Below are 21,999 nucleotides of genomic sequence, written 5' to 3'. Positions count from 1 at the left end.
TCTGTATTCTATTTCATCTCTTTCCACTCTAATATTTATTATATTTGTCTTCCTGTTTGCTTTGTGTTTAGCTTACTTCTGTATTTCTAGTTTTCTGAGTCAGAGGGGTAAGTTATTGACTGGAGACTTTTCTTCTTTATGTAACAGGCACTTACAGCTATAAATTGTCCTCTAAGCACTGCTTTCACTGCACCCTGTAAATTTTGATATGTTGTGCTTTTGTTTTGTTCTTCTCAATCAATGTATTTTGTAATTTCCCTTATGACATTGTCTTTGACTATTTGTTATTTATGAAAGGATATTTAATTTTCATTTATTTTTGGATTTTTCAAATTTCTTTGTTATTTCTAATTTTAGTCCACATATTTTGTATGATCACAGGCATCTTACATGTATTGAGATTTGATTTATGGCCTGAGGTGTGGCTGCACTCAAGGTTACCGAGTGAGTAAATGAGAGGGTTTGGGTCCATCTGGCCTGATGGCCCTTGCATGTTCTTTTGGAACCTGATTATAATAAAATTCTTACCGTTGAGCTACTTTTATAAATTATTTTCCTTTATTGACTAATTTACTTTTGACCTAAATTCTTCTTTAATACATTTTCTTTTGTTCACTTGTGTATACAAGATTAGTTGCCTGTGTTGTTTAATGTAAGAAAGTATTTCTTTGATTGATTGATTTTAGAGAGACAGAGAGAGGAAGGAGAGAGAGAGAGAGAGAGAGAGAGAGAGAGAAACATCAATTTGTTGTTCCACTTATATATGTTCTGATCAGGGATTGAACCCACAACCTTGGCATATTGGAAGAATGCTCTAATCAACTGTGCTTAGGACCTTAGAAAAGTATTTTTGAAGTCTTTCATGACTCAGACTCTTAATACAAGAACATTTCTTTAAAAATCTTTTAAGAACTCCAAGTTCCTCTTTTTTTTACTTCGTGCAAGTCCATTCCATTTGAGGTTTGTAGAGGCTTAGTTTCTCTCTGATGATTTCTCCTCAGTTTTAACCTTCACAGTTCGTTTTAGGTTGAGAGACACTTGAAATGGTTTAATCAAACCTGAAACTGAGTAGTGATTGATTTATTATTTTGGTCTCGCTTTAGAACACAAAGGTTCCTAAATCCTCTGGTTTATTTTATAGCCTTTTAATCTTTCTTGGTCATGTAGGAAGTGTCCACCAAAGAACCTTCCATCTTTCTTCCCTTGGATCCAACCTCTGGCGCGGTCCAAGAAGAAGTTGTCTAATGGGCCAAGCTCATTCTCCCTCTTCTGAAAGTGTATGTGCATGTGTATATACGAGAATGTGTAAGTGTGATTGTGTGTTTGTGTATGTGTAAGTGTGTGATTGTGTGTGGGGGTGTGGACACTTGCATTCATCCTGGGCACATGGGCTTGCTCAAGGAGAAACTTTTTTTTTGTATTTTTCTGAAGCTGGAAACGGGGAGGCAGTCAGACAGACTCCCGCATGCGCCCGACCGGGATCCACCTGGCACGCCCACCAGGGGGCGATACTCTGCCCATCCAGGGTGTCACTGTTGCGACCAGAGCCACTCTAGCGCCCAAGGCAGAGGCCACAGAGCCATCCCCAGCGCCCGGGCCATCTTTGCTCCAATGGAGCCTTGGCTGCGGGAGGGGAGGAAAGAGACAGAGAGGAAGGAGAGGGGGAGGAGTGGAGAAGCAGATGGGCGCTTCTCCTGTGTGCCCCGGCCGGAAATCGAACCCAGGACTTCTGCACGCCAGGCTGACGCTCTACCACTGAGCAAACCGGCCAGGGCCAAGGAGAAACTTTTGTGGGTCTCCTGGAAGCCTTGATTGGCTCTTCCATCCTCTTCCCACTTTCAGACTTCCAATAGTAGCTATTCTCTCCTCCTTTTTACCTTTCTGTCCCTCCCCCTTTCCTTCTCCCATTTCTTCATTCACTAACTGTGCACTTGCCCGTGCCCAGGTGCCGTGCCCGCTGCTGAGCACAGGGCGCGCCCAGGCACTGGTCCTGCTGGGTCCGCCTCCTGGCCTGGGGAGGGGGCCAGGCAGCAGGGGCTTTCCGTGCTGTGGCAGGGGTTCCTCTGGAGTTGGTCTGCCCTCTAAGAGGGGAGTGCTTGGTCCAATTAGGGGTTAACAGAGGCATCCCAGGGGAGGCTGGCATCTCGGTTTAATTCTGTGCTGTCTTTTCTGGGCACTTAGCACTCAAGTAAAGTCATCCTGTGTGTGTGGAGGCATGTGGTACCTGCTGGCTGGAAACCACGGAAACCCGAGCGCCATAATCTGCTCTGGTGGGTAGTGCAGGGGAGGGGGAGGGAGGAGGGGAGAGGAGGGGGAGGGGAGGGACACCCTTCTCGGCTCAGGTGGACTCAGGTTCCATCCTGGAGCTCTCCCGTGACTGCAGGGCTGTGCTGACACGTAGGGGCCTTTGTGCACGGACTGCAGAAAGGCTCTCCACTCCTGGGCCGATGAGTTGGTAGTGGACTTTCTTTCCCACTGAACGAGCATCAGATATGCTCAGGGCTGATGCGGCCAGTACCAGAGCGCTCAGCGTGGCCCTGGCACGTCGGCCCCACCACCGTCTGTGGTGCTCTGTGCAGGGCTCAGCCTGGACCTCGGCGGGGAGGCCCTGCTGCTGGTGGCTCAGTCATCTGTCATCTGTCAAAGGGAGATAAATAAGATACTGGCCCTTTTTTAAAAAGGGGCTCCGAGACAAATGCCCATAACACCTTAGTACCTGGTAAGTGCCCGACGTGCTTGGTAGCATTCCACGTCCCTTTCTGCCCACCTGTTGTCCCGTCTGGGAGTTGGAGCACGCCCAGGCAGGTGGCTGGGTGGCATTGCCATCAGTTGTTTGCAGAACTGAGAGGTCAGAGGTATCATTTTTGTGCTCTGACACTGACTGAGCTGACACAGATGTGAAGTTCCCTGATTCTGAGGGCGACAGACCTGGGTTCCAGTCCTAGCTCGCCGCTCATTAGTTCTGGGTCTTGGGGCCGTTGACTCCTCTTCTTAAGCCTCAGCATCCTCCTCTGCAGGATGGGAGTTATACTGCCGCTCCCCTCAGGGATCTGACGAGGAAACACAGGTGAAGTGCTCAGTGTGGTGCCCGAGATGTGTGTGCCTAATCATGATTCTTGTTGCTGTTAGTGACGTGGCATTGCCATCTTGTTGCTGACGGAGACCCAGGGAGCAGGTTGAGGGCGCCTTCCCTCTCCCCAGGGCCTCGCCTTTCCGGGCCGCTGCAGTTATCCACATTGGGGTTTCCACGTTGCCAGTAGACCTGAAAGGCTTGCGGTCCCTCGTTTCTGTTAGAGAATCCATCAGATGCCTGTTGTTTCCTGGGCTGGTTGGAAGTAATGTCAGGGAGAGTGACGGTCAGGGCCTGACAATGTCAGCGTTCAGGATTTTTCTAAATTCTCCAGTTGGTGGGACGGGAGATTGAGCTGCGAAGGGAGGGGCCGGTGGGCTAGCTCTGTCCCTCGTCCTGGGCCTCACGAAGTCCCTGGTTCTGTACTGGCTTTCTTGGCGTGGGCGGTATTTTAAAATGAGGAAATTGAGGGAAAAGTTCCCTAAGGAACAAGAACGGGTGTACATCGAGGACTCACATAAGCTGACAGTGGAATGGGTGGGAAGGGACCCGTGTCTTCAGAGAGTCAGAGTCAGAATGCTAACGCCTGTATCCGTGATCATACACGGTGGCCATGTACGATCACCTCCTGAACACTGGGCTCCGCATTGTGGTGGATTTCTCCTACTCGTAGTGCATTTATAAAATAGAGCAGTTTGTGTTTGTTTTTCATGTTAGAAACTGAGGCTCTGGGGGGATTTGAACCCATGCCAGCCTCACCCACAGCCAGTACCTCTCGGCACCCCACATCCTGCCTCCCTCTGCCTGTCTGGAACTCAGCTGAATGAGGGCTGCACGACTCAGCAGAAAGATCTGGGCTGGGGGGAGGAAGCCCAGGTCCCAGCCCTGCGAGGGCAGCAGCTACTTCCAGAAAACGGCCACGTCACTCAGCCTGGGGGACCTCGTTTCTTTCCCTAGTGTGAAAATTACATCTGCTCTCTCCATCTCTGAAGGTTTTTATGAGGCTAAAATGAGGTAATAGCTGGGAAAGGTGCCTCGCAAACTTGAGTGATGCACACATAAAAGGTTACATTATTAGATTTTTGATAAGGCCGGGCTATTTTTTTCGTAATACTCACCTTGTCTTTCAACTGAATGAGAAAAACCCTGTGCCTGGTTCCTTCTGTCCCTTGCTAGCTTTTGGCCCGGAGTCTGCAAGGCTTGTTCCCTGACTAGGGGCGTGTTGTCCCCACACTGCGGATTGGGGACGGGGTTCAGATGCAGTGCGCTCACTGCTTTCTGCCTGTGGAAACTTGGGCCGTAGGAAATGACTGGTTTTCCAAATGCTGCTTTTCCTGTTGTTACAGAAGAGAATAGAAGTGATGCAAACAAGCCTGAATACTTCACGCACTGTAGAGCCTCCATTCAGAGGACTACCACACGGGTGGGAGGCAGGGGGCTTTCACAGGACAAAGTGTAGGCCTGAGAGGGGAGCACAGGGGCCAGAGCGGCTTGGTGTTTGGGGACAGCTGGCGGCACGTCCTGCTTGTCTGGTCAGTGGAGCATTTACAGGAACACAGAGGTTACCTAAGTTCTGGTTTGCTGGCATGGCACCCCGTCAGGAGCTGCTCCATTTTGGGCATAGAAATTCTTATCAACACAACCATTAAGCAACTAATCAATGCATTTATTGATCATTTACTTACTTATTCATAAATGGAATTAGGAGCAGCTCCATTTTGGGTGTAGAAATTCATATCAACACGACCATTAAGCAACTGATCAATGCATTTATTGATCATTTACTTATTTATTCATAAGCTGAATTATGAAGTGTCTGCTGCGTATCCGCTGTTTGAGACCCCCAGGAGCGGGCTGTAGTTCCTGGTGGAGGAAAGGGGAAGCACCCCGGAAACCCAGTCTGCCAGCTTGCCCCCCACGTGTGTGCCTCGCGCTGTGAATGTGAGACAAGCTGGGTAGCAGGCCTGGGGGTCTGATAACTGGAGCGACCCCACGGAGGAGGCACTGAGCGTTGAACTGGGGGGGAATGTTAGGATTCGAGTTGGGTCTGGGGTCTGGTTGGGGGTGCAGGAGGTAGCTACGGGCAGGGAGGAGAGTACGGAGAAGTCGCCCCGTGTGATCACGTCATGCCTCTGGTCTCCCTCGCAGAGCTGTCCATCACGAAGAGGAAGAGGGGCAGGCCGAAGGGGTCCACGAAGAAGCCCAGCGCCGAGGAGGAGCTGGCGGGAGCCGCGGCGGGTCCCAGCGAGGCGTGCCCGCCGGCCCTGGAGGAGGGCGGCGTTCAGGCTCCCAGCCGCCTGGAGTGCACCAAGTGCTGCCGGAGGTTCTCCAACATGCGCCAGCTGAGGAAGCACATCTGCATCATCGTGCTGAACTTGGGCGAGGACGAGGGGGACGCAGGTACCGCCCCCCGGCCCGCTCCCGCCCCCGCTCCCGCCCCCTCCTGCTCCCCACGCGTCGCTGTCCTGAAGCTAGGCTCAGCTTTCCCTGGGTGCGTTCTTACTCGGAAATAGCACGAGTTCATACAGCTCTTGCTGCGCCGGGAACGTGCTTATTTTATTTTATTTTTTGTGACAGAGACAGAGAGAGGGACAGATAGGGACAGACAGACAGGAAGGGAGAGAGATAAGAAGCATCCAGTCTTCGTTGTGGCAACCTTAGTTGTTCATTGATTGCTTTCTCATATGTACCTTGACTGGGGGGCTACAGCACAGTGAGTGACCCCTTGCTCAAGCTAGAGACCTTGGACTTAAGCTGATGAGCTTTGCACAAACCACATGAGCCCACACTCAAGCTGGCGACCTCAGGGTTTCGAACCTGGATCCTCCGCATCCCAGTCCGATGTTCTATCCACTGCGCCACCGCCTGGTCAGGCAGAATGTGCTTATTTTTGTATTGATCGCGGGCTGCGACCATGTTGATCTCTGTATTGGACGTGTCATTTGCTGGATGGTGCCCAGCGTCCAGAGAGGGTAAACCGGTCTCTCCCCTTCATGACGTAAGACACAGATAGATCTGACCTATGCCTATGGGCCAAGGGTTTATCTTCACACGTGCCATTTAATAGATAAAATATTTCAAATCAGAGGGTCCATAGAAAATAATAGAGAGTCTGGTTCAATGTCTGAGAAACCCTTTAAAAAGTAAAACTTAGTACTTGGAAAACGATTATGGATTCACAAGAAGTTGCAAAAAATCCCAGAGAGAGTTCTCGTGTCCACTTGACCCCCAGTCCCCGAGTGGTCACGTCTTACGAAACAGGAGCACTGTGTCAGGGTCAGGATGGGGACAGGGAGACGTCCTCCCGCGGTAGCTCTGTGCAGCCGCTGCTGCAGCCAGGGGACGGAAGTGCTCCGTCACCACAACCTCCCCCCGATCTCCCCCCGCCTAGGCACCCCCACTCCTGGGCCCTGACAGCCACCACTCCGTTCTCCAATTGCATAGTTCGCCATTTCAAGAGTATCAACTGAAACAGTGATTGGCTTAGAAGACCCCCCTTTTTCAGATCCAGTTTCACAGTTTTATGCTTGCTGAAGTTGTCCACAGTGGTGGCTTCCAGGGTCACACTCATTTGAGGCAGGGTCCCCACCCATGCCCTCACCCGTGCCCCATGGCCAGCCCTGCTCTACCCCATTAGAGTCTTACAGCCGGGCCCATTCCTACTCCGTGGATGCCGATGATACTCATGTTAGCGCACCCCTCTTAGCCTTTTCTCCAACCTTCTAAGAAATGGGAGTTCTTCCCCGCGTGGTTCTGATGTTTACTATCACCCTGTGATTAATCAGGCGCTGTCTTTGGCAGTGACAGGCAGGCACGGTCCTCTCTAATCAGGTCATCGGCTTCCTGTAGTAATGCTCTGTGTAGAAAATGGCCTCTGGTTCCATTTGATTTGAGTGACTAGATGGACTTTCACAAATTCCGAGTGGAAAGGTTGAAGCGTGGGGTGTTTTTCCCTTGCTGGCCGCTGCCGACGCCTGTCAGCCATGCAGAGATGACCGTACGCCCAGCGGCCTCGTGGCCGGCGTCCATGTGACGGCTCCACGCTCCCCCGTTTGTCAAGTGCAGTATCACACTCTGGAAGATTCTCGCGTAATTGTTTTAATACGTGCTCTGTAAAGAGCAGCTCTCATGACATTTTAAACAGTTGACCTCGACTCTTCCTCAGCTTGTTAAAACAATTAGAGGAAAAGAAAATAAACTTCCTCCCTGCACCGAACGTGGCGAGTTAAAATAACACTCTTGATATGTGATCAACATTTATTTTATTCTGAATTTGAATAGTAAAAGAAGCCAGGGAAAACAGATTATATATATATATTTTAAGCTGTTATGTGCAACAGCTGGTGTTTTTGAACAACATTTTGCAGCCCACAGAAGTCAACATGTCAGGTTGATAAACGGGACTTCTGAACCTTGCCAAGCTTGTTGTATCTGGGGTCATTTTATGCAGAGGGTTGCAAAAGGTCCACTTACTCTTGTTAAATCCCTCTTAAAGAAGACAAGGTACAGTATTTATGTTAGGATTGTACCTCAGTGCACTTACGGCCTTCATGCCGATGCTTGACAACGTGTCGAGGGTTGTCCACTGTCTTTGTGGAAGCAGACCACCTGACCTGATAATATACAGTTGCTCCCACTGAAATCTGTTCGGAGCAGGCTGTGGTTGAAAATCCACCGCTGGGAAGGTAGTGCAGTGCCAGGCCCTGCACGTAACGCTCTCCTCTGTGGACCCCGTGTGGCACGGGCGTTTCTCTGCGCTGCCTCGTCACCTGCCTTCCGTCCCCGCGCTGATCAGCTGTGCGCAGCCCTGGAGGTGACCTCGGACGGGCTCTCCAGCTGCACCCTGTCTTCGGTGGGCTTGCAGGGTGACGTGTGCCCTGGCACAGTCCATAATTCCCTTCCTGTGCCCCTCTCTGCCCACTTCGCTCCACGCTATAAGAGGTATGTTCCGCCTTGGCCCAGGGTGGCATCTGTCATTTCTGCCCGTGCAGTTCATTGGCCAGAACTGATTGTATGGCCCCACCCGACTTCATGGGGCTGGGAAGTGCCACCCTGGCTATGTGCCCGGGGTGGGGAGAACTGGAAACGTTTGGTGACTGTCACTAGGGACTGCTGTGTGGTTGTTTATTTCCATGAAGTCACCCACCAGATGTGTTGTGGTGACTTAACAAACATCCTTCTTGTCCAGACTGTCTTGAGCTCGAGCCTGTCTGTCAGTGTGAGTGTTCCAAGTCCGTGTACTGCACTCACTATCTAGCTCCTTAACAGAGGGTCCTCCCCTATTCTGTCTTGGTGACCGGCCCCACCGTCCACATGTCTCAGCTAGAAACCTCTTCTGAAAAGCAGGACTTTGGAGGGAAGACTTTCTTGTTCAGCATCTTGGAGGCCAGGCTGCGGGGGTGCCGCTCACTGACAGTGCGGCCGAAGCCTGCCCCTGGGGTCCTGGGGCGAAAGGAGGGACCCCGTTGCGTTTTGCTGTCCGAGGTTCAGTGGGCTGCCTGCCGTGTCCTGCATGGTGGGACTTGATGGCATGCGGTGGAGCCCGTGACACAGTGGGCCTTTAAGCAGTGGACTTTCCCAGGACAAGTAGCTGCTGTGTGTGTGACTCCCACTCTGAAAGGGCGTGCTCTCTCCTGCTGTGACAACCGCATTGCTGAGGCATGCTGGGAGGGTGGCGTGGCCGCCCAGCAGCGGTTGACGCCAGGCACCGGGTGTTCCCAGGCTGCCAGGGAGCTGGCACAGCAGAGGGCCGGGGCCCCTGGGCACTGGGTTCTGGCCTCCTCCTTCCTCCTGCTCCTGGGCTTGGCTGAGTGAGAGGAGCCCCTTCCCTTGAGCAGCTGCGAGTGTGCAGAGGAGGGCAGCGGTGCACAGATGCAGGATGTCAGAGGGCCCTCCCCCCAGTGTGAGAGGGCCGGGCAGGACCCCTGTCTGTGGAGTGCGACCTGGAGAGCTTCCTGACCTGGCATTGTGGCAGTGGGGAGGAGGTGGGATAGGTGTTATCATTCCCTCCTGGCAGCTGGTGCAAAGCCTGCAGCTTCTGGTCTGGGGTGCCTTTGAGGAATGCGGGCAGTTCTCTAAAGTTAGGGTGTGGTCAAAGGGCAGTTCCATTCTAATTTTTTGAGGAATCTCCATACTGTTTTCCACAGTGGCTGCACCAGTCTGCATTCCCACCAGCAGTGCAGGAGGGTTCCCTTTTCTCCACATCCTCGCCAGCACTTATTCTGTGTTGTTTTGTTGATGAGCGCCATTCTGACTGGTGTGAGGTGATATCTCATTGTGGTTTTAATTTGCATTTCTCTAATGATTAGTGATGTTGAATATTTTTTCATCTGTCTATTGGCCATCTGTATGAATACTGTGAGGCTATGAAAAAGAAGGAAATCTTTACCTTTTACAACAATATGGAGGGACCTGGAAACTATTATGTTGAGTGAAATAAGCCAGGCAGAGAAAGAAAAATATCATATGACCTCACTCATTTGAGGAATCCAAGGAATAATGAGAACTGAGGAACGGAATTGAGACAGAGGAGGGATCAAAGGGACCAGAGGAAAAGAGGACAGAGGGAAAGGGGATAATAGGATGGGATAAACCTGAAGGGAAGGGGGGAGGGCGTTGTAGAGACCGGGACAAGGGAGATGATGAGAGGAATATGGGGGAGGGAGGAGGCATTCGGGGTGACCCTAGAATCTATGTAAACACAACTAATTAAATAAAATAAAGTTAGGATGTGGTGAGGAGGGGGTCGTGTGGAAGACCAAGGCCCCCTGAGGGGGTTGGGGGGGGCGGAGGACGTGAGAACGCCTGAGGGGAGGGGCGTGGTGCCCGTGCCGCAGGCTGGGGAGGGTTACTGCTGGCCCTGGGAGCAGCAGCGATGGCCCACGGGGCTGGTGTCTCAGGACCCCACCCAGCAGTCTGCTGTGTGGTCAGCCGTGCTGGCCTCGAGCAGTGTGGCTGGCGGCACTCTCTCCAGCCTTCTGGGACTTAGTTCTGGGGCAGTTTAGAACAGGTGCTCTGGAGTGTGAGAGCTCCGCTGGTTGGGAGTGAATGCCCGGGGCGTTTCTGCAGGTGTCCGATTGCCCCAACAGACTGTGAGCTCTCCAGCAGCCCGTTGCCATGCCGCCTGCCCAGTCTGACCGTCAGGACGAGGAAAGGCTGTGTGAAGGGTGGAAACCCAGGTGCAGGTCCCAGCGCTGAGAGTACAGGGTGGGAAACAGACAGCACCAGGAACTTCCTTGAGATTTTTGTGTCCGATGGGCTTCGTTTTTCGTTGCAGGGTTCCGAAGCGCAGGAGTCAGGAAGGGCGCGTGTGGGTGCGCACATGCGTGTGAGTGCCCGAGCCTGCGGCTAGAGGGCGTGTGTGGGTGCGCACATGCGTGTGAGCGCCCGAGCCTGCGGTTAGAGGGCGTGTGGGTGCGCACATGCGTGTGAGTGCCCGAGCCTGCGGTTAGAGGGCGTGTGGGTGCGCACATGCGTGTGAGCGCCCGAGCCTGCGGTTAGAGGGCGTGTGGGTGCGCACATGCGTGTGAGCGCCCGAGCCTGCGGTTAGAGGGCGTGTGGGTGCGCACATGCGTGTGAGCGCCCGAGCCTGCGGTTAGAGGGCGTGTGTGGGTGCGCACGTGCGTGTGAGCGCCCGAGCCTGCGGTTAGAGGGCGTGTGTGGGTGCGCACGTGCGTGTGAGTGCCCGAGCCTGCGGTTAGAGGGCGCGTGTGGGTGCGCACATGCGTGTGAGCGCCCGAGCCTGCGGTTAGAGGGCGCGTGTGGGTGCGCACATGCGTGTGAGCGCCCGAGCCTGCGGTTAGAGGGCGTGTGGGTGCGCACATGCCTGTGAGCGCCCGAGCCTGCGGTTAGAGGGCGTGTGTGGGTGCGCACATGCGTGTGAGCGCCCGAGCCTGCGGTTAGAGGGCGCGTGTGGGTGCGCACATGCGTGTGAGCGCCCGAGCCTGCGGCTAGAGGGCGCGTGTGGGTGCGCACATGCGTGTGAGCGCCCGAGCCTGCGGTTAGAGGGCGTGTGTGGGTGCGCACATGCGTGTGAGCGCCCGAGCCTGCGGTTAGAGGGTGTGTGTGGGTGCGCACATGCGTGTGAGCGCCCGAGCCTGCGGTTAGAGGGCGCGTGTGGGTGCGCACATGCGTGTGAGTGCCCGAGCCTGCGGTTAGAGGGCGTGTGTGGGTGCGCACATGCGTGTGAGTGCCCGAGCCTGCGGCTAGAGGCTGAGAAGCTGGGGGTAGTTGGAACCCTTGCTGCCGGTCATCCCCGCATTGGCCACAGGCAGGGACCGAGCCCTTGCTGGCTGCTGGCTCTGTGACTCCAGGGGACAGGTGTGTGCCGTGAAGCTGCCCAGAGTTCGCTGGGCCAGGCAGAGAGTGACATCGACACTGTGGGCTAATCGTGACGAGCACCTGTAGGTTCCACGGGGTCTTCAGGGAGCTCAGAGGAGGTGCTCAGAGCCTCCTGGGAGATCAGGGTGGTGGTCCGGGGGGGCTTGGGCAGAGGCTTGATGAGTGGGTGGAAGTGGGGGAGGGGCAGGAGGAGGATTGCCGCGCTGGCGGGAGGAACAGCATGTGCCACGTCCACGTGGGGTCCGCGTGCGGATGGTGAGGGAGGCTGGTCAGCGGCCCAGTGAGGGGCTGCAGTATCTGAATTCAGCAGGGCACTGGGTGACAGGAAAGGGACATGTGCTGGAGCCGTGGAGGAAGGGGGACACCCGGGACCGGGGCAGAGGTTGGCATGGGCAGGAAGCAGGAGGGGCAGAGAGGGGCTGTCCAGGTGTCGGCCTGGGCGCTAGGCCCTGTGAGTCTTGAAGTTCCAAGGCGAAGCAGGTTTGGGGGGAGGGAGATGAGGTCGTGTGGTCCCACACTGAGTTTGGTGGGTGCTGGGTCTCCGTGGGGACGTCCTCCACCTGGGTGTGTAGCCCTGGCCCGGGGGGCCCTCAGCAGATGGTCATCAGGGGACAGGATGGAAGCAGAGAGCAGAGGAGCAGGGCAGCCTCCTGAGGACCCTGCTGCTGGACCCCCAGGGGAAGGGGAGAGCGGGATCCGTGCAGTGGTAAGTGCTTGCAGGGAGCTTGGCTGAGACGGCGGGGGTAAGGAGTCCATCGGTGCTGGGACTGTGCCTGTGCTGCCCTGAGCAGCAGCCGTGTCAGTTACTTCGAACGGCAGGGAATGAAGGTGAGATTGGGGACAGGAAGAGGAGGCATTCAGAGGTGACGAGAAGGACGGCCCCACGGAGCTTGCGAGACGTGGCAGGAAGCGGGTGGCACACTCACACTGGCACCCTGAGAGTTTACTAAAGGGATTGTTGGTGATGTGTGGGCAGGGGTAGGTCCTGGGGGTGTGGTAACAGTGAGGTGGTGTTAGCACCCTGGGTTCAGAGGAGGGGTTGCTGGTCACCAGTGCTCTGAGGGAGAGCTCTGAGGCCTTGGCAGAGGTGAAGTCAACCTGAGGTGACCAGGCAGGGAGACAGCTCGGACGGAGCATGGGCGCCACCCTGCCCTGCCCCTCCCATCGACACCGGCGCCTCCATTGACCAGAGGACCATGGGGCTCTGTGTGACCCCCCCCAGGTCAGCCTCTGGGAGGTGGGTGCAGAGTGGTGGAGGGTAGACCTGGAGGAGCAAATGGGAACTTTCTAGAATAACAGGGACACTGGACTTTTGCTCCTTTCCCTTCAAACAGCATGCACGCTCGGTCTCTGCTCCTTAAGCAGCGCTGCCTGCAGTTCTGTGTCAGGGGCCCTCCCTGTGCGGGGGTGCCAGGGCCCCGTAGTAGTGGGGGTCTCAGCTCTGTGGGCGTGTCCCCTCCCCCCGTGAGCATCTGCTCCCACCTTGCGCAGGGTTATTGCTCTTTTAAACGCTGCTTTCTTTCCACAGGGAAATGGAATATAAAGAATTATGTTAATGTGCTTGGGGTTGAAAAGCAATAATGTACAGATGTCAAGAAATTACAAGTTACAGTTCCCAGAATGGCAGTGACTTGGCAGACACCCCAGGCTGGCAGGCGGGGTGAGGGGGGCACCCACAGCAGCTCTGGGGGAACCCAAAGGGAGGGTAGGTCCAGCCCCGGCCCGCACAGTGAGGGGACCCTACCCACCCCCCATTGGCACCTCACAAAGGGGTGGTTTAGGGAGTTCCAGCTGCGTTCAGCTAGAGGCAGAGCCTGGACTTGCGCTCACGCACCTGACTCTGCGTGGCCACTCGGAGCAGTGACTGTAGTTACAGTGGCGTTTGGCACAGCCCCTCAAACACCCTCACCTGGTCGTCGTCATGTTGTCTCCAGGGTTCCTCCAAGCTGCTCTTGCCGAGGTTGGAGGGTTAGGGAGGGCGGCGTGGTGGTGAGGGAGGGGGCTGGCTGGGACCTCCCCCCACTTTAACCAGGGAAGTCACAGCCTTTTATTGATCCTTTATATTAAAATTGCCCAGAGTTCACTTGAAAAGGTCCTGCCGTTAAAAGAAATGCGTTTGAAACCCCCGTCCTAACACAGCGACAGTGTCTTAGATTCGGACAGTGAGGCAGTGTGGTGTGGCCCTGGTGGACAGGGAAGCTCCAGCCACGTGCCTTGTGTTCCGGAAGAGCGTGTTTGTGAGAGCCATGAGGGGGGAGAGAAGCATGACAAGATTGGTTACAGAGGCACACTGAGCGTGTGATCACAGAGCCACGGGCACAGCCAGGACCCACGAGCGGGCTTTGCAAACTGTGATGTCCCCGTCGGAAGATAAAGTAGTGTCATTCCGGTAGTAACTACCGTTTGCCTCCCTCTCGTGATTATTGACGACAGGAAGAGGACCAGGCGGGCTGAGACCACTGTCAGATGTTCCGTCCTGAAACCCTGGTTGCTGATGGGATTAGGACTGGCCTCCCTTCCTGTGCCCTCGCTGGCCCACCTGGGGTGCAGCCATGGAGACTTCATGGGGTTTGGTGGCTCCCAGCCTTGTCTTCTGCCTTTGAAGCACCTCAGACAGATGTCAGCTGTTGACCTCACTAAAATTACATCCTGTTTTCTGTTGGGTTTATAAAGAGCCTTTTCTAGGGCTCAGTGAAGGTTTTAGACATTTAATACAATTTGGAGACTATATACCTTAAAATTAATGATGTAATTGACACATGTACAAGAAGCAGGATATTTGGAAGGTGGTTTATCTTTTTTGTTTGTTTTGTTTTTTGTATTTTTCCGAAGTTAGAAGCGGGGAGGCAATCAGACAGACTCCCACATGCGCCCGACTGGGATCCACCCGCATGCCCACCTGGGGGCGATGCTCTACCCATCTGGGGTGTTGCTCCATTGCGGCCAGAGCCATTCTAGCACCTGAGGCAGAGGCCATGGAGCTGTCCTCAGCGCCCAGGCCAACTTTGCTCCAGTGGAGCCTTTGGCTGCGGGAGGGGAAGAGAGAGACAGAGAGGAAGGAGAGGGGGAGGGGTGGAGAAGCAGATGGGCGCTTCTCCTGTGTGCCCTGTCTGGGAATCGAACCCGGGACCTCCACACGCTGGGCCGATGCTCTACTGCTGAGCCAACTGGCCAGGGCCGGTAGGTGGTTTATCTTGAAGGCAGCATCTGGAAGACGTGGGTGTGACCTGTGCACGCCCTGCCCAGCCCACTGCTTGGTGTGCCTAGTGGGGGTGTGCCGTGGGCCTCTCATCTGCAAAGTGAGTAGGAGCCAGTAGCCTCCTGCTGCTGTGGGGACTCAGCCAAGGGCACACGGAGCTAACGCAGCCTTTGTTTCCCCACTCAGCCTTCAGCACAGGGGGGCCAGGGCCCCACCAGAGCGGTGGGCTAGGAGCAAGGGGTTGTTCAGAGGCAAGACTCTGGTGCCATGGTGTGTGAACCGCCTGTCAGTGGAACACACTTCCTTGTGGACGGAGCAGAGTGATGGTTGTGGAAGTCGCTTCTTGGCCCCAGCCAGGCCCATCTGTGAGTGTGTACGTGCATGCGTGGGTAACTGAGCCACCTCTCAGTTTGTCATGGGGACAAGAAGGGGCTTGTGAACTGGATGTGAGGCCAACCTGTAGTTCAGTGTAGTTGGAGTCCATGGTGGTGAGCAGACAAGTGCATGTGGGCGTGTGCTTGGCAGTCCTGCCTCGCAGGTGCAGGGGTCGTGGGAGAGAGACGCAGGGCAGACCCCGGAGGACCCTGTCTAGCCCTCTCTCCTAGTGCCGCTGGGAGGGAAGCCACTGAAGGGGTCTCAGCAGGGCTCAGACTTGGATTTGAAAATGCTTCACTCTAGGACAAGGGACAACATGGAGAACGGTTTGGAGCGTGCTAGCCGAGATACATTCCAGTGGAGGACAAGTCAGAAACGGGCGTGTCCGACCTCTCACGGAACGAGATGGTGTGTGAGGGCAGCGGTTCCAGGGTTGGTCCTGTGATGGGGCTGTGCCCTCACCGTCCCGGGCCCGTCTTTCCCTTTGCGACCCTCAAGACAGTGCTGGGCTTAGACTCTCACGGGTCTGGTGGCTGCCTGAATTCCAGGCAATGGACACAGCCACGGCTGGCTGACAGCAGGGGCGTTTTCTCCCTATCGAGGGGAGAAGACCATTCCCGGAAGCCGCCTGGGGTTCCCAGGTCATGCTGGGGCCCTGCCGCTCTGGCTGCCGGGCTGACCGGGCAGTGCTGTCCCTGGGAGTGGTGGGTGATCGCCGGGGCACGAATAGGGGCTGTTGTGATGAGAGATGTGGTTCTCACCCTCCCTTCTGCCTCCTAGGCCAGTTCACGTCTCTCTCTTAAAAATTTTTCCATTGATTTGAGAGAGAGAGAGATAGGAGCATCAACTCATTGTTTCATTTAGTTTTTCCATTTAGTTGTGTACTCAACGATTGCTTCTCATACGTGTCCTGATAGGGATTCAAACCCATGACCTCTGGCACACCGGGTCGATGCTTTATCCATTGAGCTACCTGGCCGGGGCCCTGACTCACATCTTTGTATTGGTTTATAATCTCCTGAGCCTTCATCCCCTGCAGTCCACCATCCATACGCGCCCAGTTCTGCACGGTATTCTTAACCTGCGATTGCTGAGGTGGCTGTAGAGACGGTCCGCCCAGTGCAGCGTGCGGGAGAGACGCTGTCCCCTCTCTGGCTCCTTCCTGTCGACACTGCGCGTGCAAGGTTCCTGCTGCAGGCCCCGGGCCCGCGACGGCAAACCCTCATTGACGTCCTCTTTCCACGCGAGCATCTCTGTTCCTGCCGTGTCACCCGTGTACTGAATTGTGTCCCGTGGCAAATGCTTCTGTTCGATGGAGCACCATTTAAAAAGGAAAAAAAAAATCCCGTGATGTGTTGTTACCACCCCTTCCCAGACCCCTTGACATTCAGCCGGGCTTACTTCTGCACACGTGCCGCCCAGGATGGAGGCCACTGCGGGGGCTTCTCTGAGGCAGGCAGTTTGTGGACCTTTCGCAGTGTGTTTACGGCAGCCGCTAAACGTAAGTGAAACAGAAGCTGCCACCTGACAGTGCGCATCAGACGTCACAGGACGTACTCGCTGGCAGTGACTGTGGAGATCATTTGCTTGGCCCCATTCTGTAGCTTTTTAGGGGTCCACGCGTTCTCCAAGGGAAACACGTATGTAACGGTTCTTGACTCTGGCCGTAGAGAGCGATGTGCAGTTTCTGTGTGACTCATGTTCTCGTCAGCTAATGTTTCTTTTCAGTTCTGTGTTAACGTGTTTGGTGCTGATACAAATTACATGACTAAGGACCTTTTCTGGTCAGTTCTTAAAAACCCGTAAGACTGTTTCTGCCGGATTGAAAAATGTTCCCAGCCCCCGATGATGCGGTCAGGGTGACTCGCACTTATCCGACATAGAAAATCAGTGTCCGCTTTGGTCAGCTTGCATGAGCCAAGTCCTTCCCTGGCCTCCTCCTGGACAGCTTTGCCTTGGTAAGAACGTGTGCCCGTCCATTGTGTGTCTGCCCTCCAGCCGTGGGCGGGGACATTGGTGTGCGGGTCTGGCTGCAGGCCGGCTGGAGTCTTGGGGAGCACCGAGTTGCCCAGTTGCCTCAGGCTGTCTCCCTGTGCTTTCTCCCCTGTGTCTGGCTCCTGCCTTATTCACCACGTGGCTCGTGGCAACCCGGTGCTTCCCAAGCCCCCACTGCCAGCCTCCACCCGCCCCGCTCAGCTCTGACCAAGAGCCGCGTGGACTTGTTCCTATTTTCTTGTCGGAACGCTCTGAGGAAGCAGTTCCTGTGTCCGCAGCTGGGATTCTGAGAGAGAAGAGCCCCTCCCTCCTTCCCTCTGTGTGCGTCCGGCTTAGGGATTTGCAGCAGCGTGTGTCCAGGGGCTCGCGGCCCCCGTGGCGCTCACCTTGACGTCCAGGCGTCTCCACCCCACAGGCTGATGTGACGGTAGTGCGTGAGGTTGGCTGTTGCTCTGTTGGTGGGATTTGCAGCAGCGTGTGTCCAGGGGCTCGCGGCCCCCGTGGCGCTCACCTTGACGTCCAGGCGTCTCTGCCCCACAGGCTGATGTGACGGTAGTGCGTGAGGTTGGCTGTTGCTCTGTTGGTGGCTGACATACCCACTGCCTGGAGTTTTTGAAAGTCTTCTGAACCCATTAAGTTCACTCTCCCAGGGGCGGTGTAGACCTGAGGCCCGGTTCAGCCCAGCCCCTCCCCCCAGGGCTGCGGTGGCCCCTGTCTGCCTTCCAGAGCGGCTCAGAGAGGCGGGTCACCTGTGGCCTGGGGCATGGTTTGCATGGCTCTCCTGTTGTTTTAAACATCTTTGGATTAGCGAGTAGCGTCAACTCTGAAGATTCAGATTTCATATGAAAATCTGGATTTCCAGTCTCCCTTTGGACAGTCAGAAGATTTGGTGACTAGGTCCCAGGACCCAGCCGCGCAGCCCTGGCTGGATCCCGGGCCTGTGCCCTGTCCCCTGAGCCGTGCCTGGCCCACGCCCTTCACTTGTGCTGCTGACTGGTCTCCCTGAGCGTCGGTGCCTGGGCCCCTGGCCCTCACCGAAGGCTCCAGACTGCTCATGGCCTTCCAGTCCTCTGGGCCCAGCTGTGCTCTCTCCACTCATGTCACTTCTGCCCCCGCTTCTCCGTGGAGTTGGCCACACTGTCCCAGGAAGCAAAGGGACAAAGACGCTCAGACAAGTGCTGGAGGAAGGGGCAACAGAACATGAGTTCCCCAGGGTTGGCTTTTCTGAGTCTCCCTGTATTGCTTTAGCTTTCATGTGACAAGTGCCCGATTTCTGTGACATCTCTGTTTGCAGACCGATTGACTTTTGTGTCTCCAGGAGGGGAGGGGGTAAGAGAGGAGGTTCGAACCGTTCTTCCTTGACTGTTCACATGGCCCGTTGTTCTTGCCTGTGTTGTAGCTTATTTCGAGGAGCTGATAAAGGGCCTCACAGCTGGGGTTTGTTATTTTTTTCAAACAAACTAAGTCAGTCCTTCAGGTCCTTCCTCCCGCAACGTGGGACGCTTGGCTGAGGGTTACTCCTTGTCTCTGCTATCATTTCCTTATTGGAGCACTGCTGTTTTCTCCACCCCCTGTCCTTTGCCTCAGAGACCTGTGGCATTTCCTGTTGCCACAAACACTTGTTTTTTTTTTTTTTTTTTTGCGTGTGTAATGTAGCATGCACCGGGTATGAGAACAGACTTCGGAGACTTTTAGGGGTATAGATGTTTCTTTATTGGCCAGTTTAACCTGCGCGGGGCGAATTCCCAGGTGTCCGGAGACACCGTACCCACAAGGAGCTATAAACGGGAATCGCGCCTGGCGCTTACAGCTAGGTCCTTATATATCCTAAGTAAGCAAGCATTATACAGAAGCAGATGTGGCGGTTACCTATTCGCTAAGGGGGTCGCACACAGCATAGCAACAGGGGCTGGGTCTAGCTCATTGGTGAATTTCAAACATAAACTTCTGATAAGGGTCTCTAACCAATGGAATGCAAACGTTTGTCTTCCTTTGTTCTCAGCCTTACAGGGTCCCTATCATTACCTCCCTGTCTCTGCTCCTACACTCTGGCAATCCCAGCACACTTTCCTGAATCTAACCTTTTGATCTTTCCTTGGTCCTTACATGTAACAGGAGGGTTGCCTCCTTAGAAAGTCTCTTCTGACCTCTCAGCTGGAGCCCACCATCCCATCTCATTTCAGCAGGTGCAGAGGTCTGCCCTTGGCTGCACCTGTTGGCCTGGGTGTCACTCCCTCCAGACCACAGGGCATTCGGGGGCGGGGCCGGGTCTCTGTGTCCACCGTGCCGGCACACAGGACGTACCTCCTCGTTATCGCATGGTGAGTCAGTGTGTGATCTCTTCTTAGGCTGTAAGTCCAGGAGGCCTTTTCTTCCCCCGCACTGTTGACGAATGGCTGTGGTCCTGTGGGTCCATGACCACAAGCGAGGGGCTGTGCCTGCTTTATCAGCAGGGTGGCCTCAGGGCCCAGTGGAGCCTGTGGCGGGGGCACGGTGAGTGTTTGCTGACTCACGTGGAAGACTGAAGAACCAGAGGTGATGCCTGGCCTGCTGGCCCAGCGGGTCGGCGAGCGCGTCGCACATGCCTGCCCTTTCCTCCGCCGAGCACAGATGCTGAGCGCGCTCCGACCCAGTCCCTGCTCTGAAAGGGCATTTCATCCATCTCGGTCTTTGCTCTGTAGGTCACGAGTCTGACCTTGAACTGGAGAAGAAGTTTAAGGAAGAAGATCGGGAAAAGGCCCCGAGAAGACCGCGGACGCAGAGAACGGAGAAAGTCCAGAAGATCTCGTCAGGAAAGGAGGCCGGGCCGGTCTCTGGCGCGAAGAAACCCATCATAAGCGTGGTTTTGACGGCACACGAAGCTATCCCAGGTGACTGCGGCGAGCAGGAAGTGACGGGGCGGGGGCCTTTGGGTGAGGCTGCGCCGAGGCCAGCCTGGCACCTCGGGCCCTGGGGTCCTGGGCAGCTCACCGCTGATGGGCTCTGCAGTTACCTGCCCATTCCTGTGGGGCAGCGGCAGAGCTGGTACTGCCAGGGCTGTGTGGACGAGGTTCCCAGGGAAGGTGCTGAGGCCCTCCCGCTGTGGCCGCTGACTGTGCGGCCACCACCTGCCGCGGCCACCACCTGCAGGGGCCACCACCTGCAGCGGCCACCACCTGCAGCGGCCACCACCTGCAGGGGCCACTACCTGCCGCGGCCGAGGACAGACTCTCCCTCCCCCACCCCGACCCAGCCCTCTTCTGGGCGCTGCCTTCCCCCTCTTCCTGCTCAGCGGGGTAGCTGGTCACTAAGTTCCCCCCGCTAACGCCTTGGTTGCAGTTTTAGTGGGTTCGTCATATAGTACTGGGAATTTCTGCCTCTCTTCCCTCCTTTCACATAAAATAGCACGTGGGTCTGTTATACCACTTTATTTCAAAAATGCCTCTTCCAGGCAGGGTTACTTTAGACTAAAAGTGGTTTATGATGGTAGATTCCAAAGTAAAATAATGTTTTTTTGTCCCTATTCATTTGGGGTGATGTGGGTCAAATAAAATTAAACACTGAAGTTGAGGATGTTCAAAACAGCGATAGCTTTCTAAGCATCTGTTTTCAATACTAATAGTAACTCGTGATTTAAAATGAAAATGGTGAGTGAACACCCCTTACTACCTCAGTGCTGAGTCATGTGATACGGAGAGAATAATCCACAGAAAATTCGAGGCTAGAACTTTCTGGAAAGTCATTTTATCTGCCCCCCCCTACATCCGAGCAGTATGATTCAGGGAGACGAAACCCCAGGACAAGGCTTTCTGTTCTCAGCCACCCCTAGCGGAAGTTTCTGCAGTAATTAAAGAGAAAACTTAATGGCAGCATTTTGAGATTTCTGCACGTAGGAATGAAAAGCATGGTTATTTCCTTTGCTGTGACAGAAACAAGAGGTGGGTAGAGCCTTTTTCTTAATGCCCTTGATACGTGCACGTGTGTGCACACACGCACGAAGTACATCTGTGTGATGTGTCCGTGGCCAGTAAAGGTCTTGAATCGTTTCCCATCCTGGAGTCGCACCCGTGAAGGTGACCTGGGAGCATTCTCCCCCCAAACCCTCCCTTTCCTCTGTGGGCGCCGAGGCTCGGAGGCGCTGAGGTGACGCCACGTTTAGGCCTGGCCCCCACACGCGCACCCGTTCACCGTTCACTCGCTGAGCCCGCGACTCCGCCCTGCCCTGACGCCAGCTTACATGCACATCAGGTTGAACACGCGTGGTTTCCTTCATGCGAAGCCTCGCAGGTGCACAGAGGAGCGTGTCTATCTGTGTTGCTTTAACAAGTGGATCTAGGGGAAGTGGCCGTCAGGAAGCTTTGATAGGTTGTTAAGAAATGGGCCCCTTTGCCCAAGCACGTGCACACGCATTAAACGTGTGGCCTGAGGGGAATGAACACCTTCACAGGTGTCCCACGGCCACACACATACTTCCCAGGCTCCGCTTCCGTGCTGGGCTGGGGTCAGGGCCTCTCACTGTGACTTGTTAACACATGGTGCGTTGTGCCTCCATCTCAGGTGCTACCAAGATTGTTCCCGTTGAGGCTGGGCCCCCGGAAACAGGAGGCACGAACCCCGAGGCTGCCTCAGCCGACCTGGCGCTGCGGAGGGGGTACCAGGAGTACGCCATTCAGCAGACGCCGTACGAGCAGCCCATGAAGTCAAGCAGGTAAAGTGTCTGTTCCACGTGACTCCAGCCAGTCCAGTGACTGTCCCAGAGGGTAGGGGAACAACACCCCGGTAGATGCGCAGGGCTCTGCTTTGTCAAGGATATGAGTGTCTTGATTGAAGCGAAGAGCCAGCCCCTCCATGCCGGCCCGTCTGCAGCCCACAGTGAAGGAGCGTGGGTGTTCCCCACGTGCTCCCAGGGCCCCTGTCTCAGCTGTGACACGTACTTGCTGAGGTCATGTGCACACAGACCACCTGAGCCCTGCAGACGGTTTTCTGGCTGAGAGGGAGAGCCGGGAACACGAGGCACCAGCTGGCGTCCCTGGGCTTCTGG

At 55.2% G+C, this 21,999-nt stretch overlaps 1 protein-coding gene across 1 annotated transcript in view; it reads left to right on the top strand.

Annotated features, from left to right (window-relative positions):
• The window catches only part of ZFAT (zinc finger and AT-hook domain containing), a 145,128-nt gene that overhangs the window by 35,241 nt on the left and 87,888 nt on the right, over window positions 1-21,999 (top strand). The window contains exons 4-6 of the mRNA XM_066379564.1: window positions 5,219-5,470; window positions 19,661-19,849; window positions 21,516-21,666. Of these exons, the coding sequence (XP_066235661.1) occupies window positions 5,219-5,470; window positions 19,661-19,849; window positions 21,516-21,666 (592 nt within the window). The remainder of the gene's footprint in view (window positions 1-5,218; window positions 5,471-19,660; window positions 19,850-21,515; window positions 21,667-21,999) is intronic.

The sequence above is a fragment of the Saccopteryx leptura genome, chromosome 3 (assembly GCF_036850995.1).
Source record: "Saccopteryx leptura isolate mSacLep1 chromosome 3, mSacLep1_pri_phased_curated, whole genome shotgun sequence".
Classification (NCBI taxonomy): domain Eukaryota; kingdom Metazoa; phylum Chordata; class Mammalia; order Chiroptera; family Emballonuridae; genus Saccopteryx; species Saccopteryx leptura.
Note: the sequence above shows the minus strand (reverse complement) of the source record. Positions and strands in the feature narration are given on the sequence as shown.